General features: G+C 31.3%; 1 protein-coding gene across 1 annotated transcript; it reads right to left on the bottom strand.

Annotated features, from left to right (window-relative positions):
- LOC18601511 (myb-related protein 306) lies at positions 513–2,446 on the bottom strand. The gene is made up of 3 exons (XM_007032467.2): positions 2,007–2,446; positions 1,653–1,782; positions 513–1,475 (listed from the first exon to the last, which is right to left on the bottom strand). The coding sequence occupies exons 1-3, from the start codon at positions 2,137–2,139 to the stop codon at positions 773–775; spliced, it is 966 nt and encodes a 321-aa protein (XP_007032529.1). The 5' UTR covers positions 2,140–2,446; the 3' UTR covers positions 513–772.

Genomic DNA, 6,181 nt, shown 5'->3' with positions numbered 1-6,181 from the left:
TCTGCTTTCTGCTTTTGCTTATTAGATGAGACAATGCAATCAAAAGTTTCCTCTATATTAGCTGGGTATTTACTTCACATTGACTTGTTAAACAAGGTTCTAGTAGCCTACCTAATTAATGCTACCTTTGCTTCAATCAACTTTCAATTAAGCAAAATGGCATGCCATGGTAGTTGACTTTCTTTCATCATGGGTCATGGGATGCACAGGCTCACAAGAAAGTAAGTCAAACTTTAATTCTTCAGCACATCCAATAAATAGAAGGGCGTGTTTGCTATTAATAAGTTGTTCATCCATTTATTTTTCCATCTCCTTTTTCCTTGCCTCTTATCCTTTAAAATCAAAGAAAACTATTAATGACAAGGACCTACAGTAATTGTTCAGTCCAGAAAAACTGATCCATGGATAATGACAAGGACCTACAGCAATTGTTCAATCCAGCAAAACTCATCCACGGATAATGACTAGAACTCCATCAACTAAAACTTTCTTAGGCTCAAAGCCAAAACAGCTTAAATAACAAGTACTCTAATTCATCTCATAATTGCAAATACAAGATTTTACAAAGTTGATAAATCTTTTTCTATGCAGATAATGAGGACAGAAATTGCTTATTCTCAACTAAAGATATATCTGCTACAATAATGTAAAATTTACACTTCTGTTCTACCACGAAAGGGGTGACAAGTTTCCTCCTTGAACAAGACCTATAGCGAAAAAAAAAAGCCAAGATCAAAAGAATCCCAAAAGGCCCCTAAAACAAGAAATCCCTTTAGAAAAAATTCGCATTCTCATCTAATGTGATATCACTAAGGTAATCTTTCCCTTGATTTGCACCATCATCAAAAAGCCATTTCTCAAGCAATGACAGTTGCCCTTGGGCATTAAGATCTGGCTTACTTTCATCTTGGAAAAGGCTTGCCTCAGGTGACATAGATTGTGAGAAATCAGAATTGGAAGAATCAAAAGATTCCAAGACAAACAGTGACTCAAAAGCCTCTGACATTTCCCTGCTGCTTTTTTCTTCCTTACTTGGAGTCCCTTCACTAGAAGCAGAATCAGTCCCAGCCATATTGTCAAATGATAGTTGAGTGGCAGCAGAGTTTGCAGAAACAGGCTTTGATGGATTTCTCATCCACTCTTTTAACAACTTAGCTATGTTCTCTGTGCTTGATGCATAGCCTCCTGGTTTCGCATAAGAAATGTACCCATTAGAGGGTTTCAGCTCAGCTAAACCACTTGATTTCTCTGGGGACAAGGCATCGCTTAAAGCCTGTTTAGCCATATGGATATCAGTCTGCAGCCTTCTCTCCCACTGACCTCTAGAAATTTTCTGTGATGATGATGATGACCCATCTCTAGAATGACATTCACTGCCTTGGAGCTTCTTCAGCTTCTTCTTCAAGTGAGTGTTCCAATAGTTTTTAATGTCATTGTCTGTTCTTTGAGGAAGGTAAGATGCTATTGCAGCCCATCTGCACAAACAATAAATGCTACATTTATATTGCTGCTTTTGAGAAACCAATTATCCATGCCATTGCCATCTAAGATTAAACAGATGACACAATCATAACACATTATACATTGGGTTACAAAGCAAGAATTTTCCTCTCGGGTGCTTAAGACCTTAGAGAGAAAGAGAAGATAGATACCTGTTGCCTAAAAGAGCTTGAAGGTGGATTATCATTTTCTCCTCATGTTCTGTAAAGTTACCCCGTTTAATCCCGGGCCTTAAGTAATTAGTCCATCTAAGCCTGCAGCTCTTGCTACATCTAAGCAATCCTGGAAACCAGAAACAAACAAGATTAATAACTTCACTATATTTATATTGCAGTGGGTCTTTTCAATGTCACTAGGAAAAAGAAAAAACAAAAATTGAGAACTTTTGATTGCATTTCCTTTATGATCAACCAAACCAAAAACAAGACCTACTGTGTAAAAAAGAGGAACGTAGCTCAAAATAGATATAATTTAATCGAAAGATAAAAAAGAATAAAAAAACAAACCTGTATTGGTAGGAACAGCCCTCCAATTCCCAGGACCATGTTCTTGAATATAAGACACCAAGATGATATCTTCCTCAGGAGTCCATGGCCCTTTCTTGACACCAACTTTGTCACAGCAAGGTGGTCTCCCCATATCACTTGTTTCTTTTTTTTTTTTCTTTTCGAGACCACTAAATCTCAAGAAAACAGATTTTATGCTCTTCACTAGTCTATTGTTTCTTTAGAGCTTCTTTGTTTTGCTTTTGGCAATACTTTTTTTTTTCTTTCTTTCCTCTTGGAAGCTTAAGACAAGGGTCCAGGGGAAAGGTTTGCTTGGTCCTGCATATATAGAAAAGAGAATTGGGAAGGGTGTGTGAGAGAGAGACGACGCTGACCTAAAAGGAGCAAAAGGGTAGCCCTACCCTCTCCTCCCCTCCCACAGAGTCAAAAGATTACAGCAAGAGCATTAACTCAAGGGGGCAATGCCAAAGTCAGCAATGGCAAAGGTAATGCCTCTTCTGCCTCACAAAACCGCGTGGCATTCAATGTGGGTTGTGCTCTAAAGGAAACCTATATCGAGTCTCTGCCACTTTTAGTACTGTAAAAACACCCAAAAATTGTTGAAGAACAATGGACTTACAGCAGATATAAGTCTTAGATTTGTAAAAGCAAAAACTTTATTTCGCTTCTTTAGTAAATTCATTGTCGGGCCTTATTAATGACAAGGTCCGATTATTGATGCTTATGGACATTTGTCAAAATTAATTAAATTATTATTTTAGAAAGTAATTTTTCAATTTATTTTAGCCAAAGGAAATAATTTTTCATTAAAATGCATTTTTATGAATAAATTACTGATCCCTTTTTCAAAAAAAAAAAAAAGAAAGAGAATTTTTCTCATCAAATTAAAAAAATATATATATTAATTAAAACGTTTTTTATAACTATCACCTTTATCAATGCCTACTGATATCAATTAGTATTTCCTTTAGTTGGATACGTAAGTTGCTTGACTAAACGAACTTGTTATATACGCTCTCTTTAATTACCTTATTAGATATGTTTCGTAATTCGTGCATGATTTGATGATTCAAGTTAAGGAAGAGAATGGGATTTTTGTTTTCTTTTTTTAATCTTTAGCAAGTCTTTGGTGCTGCCATTTCAACCATGTATTAATTTTGCTGAGGAAATGATCATATTTTTCATAACTTTAAAAAAAAAATAATCCTATCTGTACTAGTACAAGACGAAAGGAGTGGACGTACATAAATGTAAAAATATCAGTACATTGTTAATGTTTACATCTTCTCATATTTTTATATAATTCACTTTTTATCAAGGAAAATTATATTTATATAATTGTGGTAAAGTTTATAAATTTTCAAAATTAAAGTTAAAGAATTGACACCAACTCTATTATAATCTATTTATGAAAATTAATAAATTAATTATGACATTAAAATATCATCACAGTTATCTAATCTGATTATGAAGTTGAAAACTTTTATTGTCAGTGTATAAATTAATAATCTTTTATTAATCTATAACCATTATCTGTATTGTTTAAAATAGTTAAATATCATGCAATTGATTAAATAAATTTGATTGTGTTATTTATATCATTAAAATTCCATAACAAAATCAATATAATTTAAGAAAGTTTCATTGATCAAAGTATTTACCAATGTATATTGAGAAAATCTCAAAGCTCAAATATGGGAGTGAAAAGTGTCACACACACATACTTGAAGAGGCAAATATGGATGTTGATCAACTTGCAAAAGCCGGTGTTAATAGAGAATCGGACCTATTGCAAGCATTCAACCCGAGAGTACAAATTTCGGAATTGAATTAAAGCATGCGACACTCCAAGTTAGATGCAATTTTCCACATTGAGGGGTTGCAGTGAGCTATGGCTGATTATGTTTTTAATCAAAATCATTCAAACATTGGAGGATTCCGCGTTGGATTTGGACAGCCTTCATGTCGATAATAGTGAGTGTCTTACTGTTGCCGTGATCAGGAGCTAGATATCCCCAAATCTAGTTTACTTTGAATACAATGGGGTTTTCTATGTTCTTTTTTCTTTATTCCCTCGTGTACTCAACAAGCCATAAAGCTACGCTTTTGAGCTTCTGGCTTTTGTCAATAATCAAAGCATTCATTTCAAAAAGAAATAAAGTCACCTCTAAAACTCATCATCAATAGATCTCTGCGCATAAAATAGAAAAATAAGTACATAATAATGGTCTCTCTCCACCAACAAACATATAGATAGTCAGTTTTTCTTAATTGTCATATTATTTATTAGAATTAAGCCTTTAATTAAAAATTTAGGATGAAATAAACTTAACAAATGAAGCGTCTGTAGACACTCCTTAACCCGACTTTATCTTAATTAATTACTAAATTGTAAGCACAGTAACGCCAGTTAATAAGATATCTGCTTCCACATCAGATGGGTGAGGAAAATGCATGGAGTGCATGCATGTATCTGTTTTAGTACTGTTAAGAGTCAATTTTTTCCTAAGACTAATAAATTTGAATTAATTAACAAGCACGTATAGAGCTAGCTTATCGTCAGCCGGTAGATGCTTAGCGGAAAATATGGCCAATTAAGAAATTGAGAATACTTTGACAATGATATTAATTCATTGCTTATCGTGCATGCATATTATATATAGCTGCTGTTGAAGTAGGCAAATTGAATTTAATTTCCATATCATGTTTTCTTTCTTTTGACAAACACTGGCACGTGTATAGACCTTTGCCGTCTCAACTATGCCTATACTCATCTTACGAGAAACCTTTTTTTATTTCTCTTTCTTTTATTGAACTTAAGCTTATATACGTGTAAAAATTATGATGAAGTATTTTATTTTTATATAAAAAAACTAAAAATTAAATTAAACAGAAGAATTAATCGACAAACAAATATATAATCAACAAAAATGATAAAAAGCTAAACCCAATCGAAACACCTCAAATTCGAATTAGAATCTTAAAGTAATTAAGGATTTCCTCTTTACTAGATAAGAGCTTGTTGGCAGTAATTTTTTTAAAAATAAAAACACATGAGATCTAACTATCTATGCTAGCTTGTGTCGCCTAAGGTTATTATTATTAATTTTCTATTAATGATAAAAAGGTAACTTTATTTTTCTTTTTCTTTTTATGTGTGCTCATAACTCATTGAATAATTTTTTGTAGATATATTAGTTTGTTTATGCTTTGCACGGCTAGCTTTTATTCTTCAAGAAAATATTTGTATTATATATATATATATATATATATATATATATATATATATATAATATATATATATATATATAATCCTCTTATNTATATATATATATATATATATATATATAATCTCTTGATAGAATAATATTCTCATGCCACTTCATTAGAATAAAACTAAAAATAAAAAAGTATATAGATTTTCAAGTAAATAGAAAAAAGCAAACAAAAAATAAAATCATAATCATATCCAATAAAAAATTAGAAAAGACAAACTAACCTCACTTTCAAATAATTAATTAATGGAACATGAAAAGAATAAAATTAATATGAAAATATTTTATGACTTTTTTTCCTCTACTATTCTAGTTAAATTCAATGATACAAAATTCAGTGATTTGTAGATTATGAAAGGTTTTTCCAAATGAAATCGATTTTTTACTTTCTTTTTCAAATGTTTATTTTCTCATCATTAATGAATGAAATATAAAAGGATTGAAATTCATATGATTTAGGTTTTATGGCTCTCTCTCTCTCTCTCTGTAGTATTAATGATAACAATAAAAAAAACATGAAGAGATTTTTGTAAAGAATTTTAATTTCACACCAAACGTCGACAATTCAAAATTCACCATTAAAGTTTCAAAATTACATGGTTTCATTATAAGGCTTATAATAATACATTATTTTCTAGTTTCCATAAGGCATTTTGGAATTGTTAATATAATTATACAAACTATTTAGTTAGAGTTATTATACAATATTATTACATAATTAGACTACAATATTTAGTTTGGAGTTATACTATAATACTGTTAGTTAGGTAGTTAGAGTTAAACTATAAAAAAGGCTAGGAATAACCTTATATGTGTATAATTTAGACTATAAAAAAGTCAATTCAAATTAGGAATTCCTTATCAGACTATATGAGCTGCAGCCTTCATCATTTAAATAAC

Source organism: Theobroma cacao, chromosome 4, assembly GCF_000208745.1.
Source record: "Theobroma cacao cultivar B97-61/B2 chromosome 4, Criollo_cocoa_genome_V2, whole genome shotgun sequence".
Taxonomy (NCBI): Eukaryota; Viridiplantae; Streptophyta; class Magnoliopsida; order Malvales; family Malvaceae; genus Theobroma; species Theobroma cacao.
The sequence above is the reverse complement of the archived record's forward strand: the minus strand, read 5'-3'. Positions and strand labels throughout refer to the sequence as shown.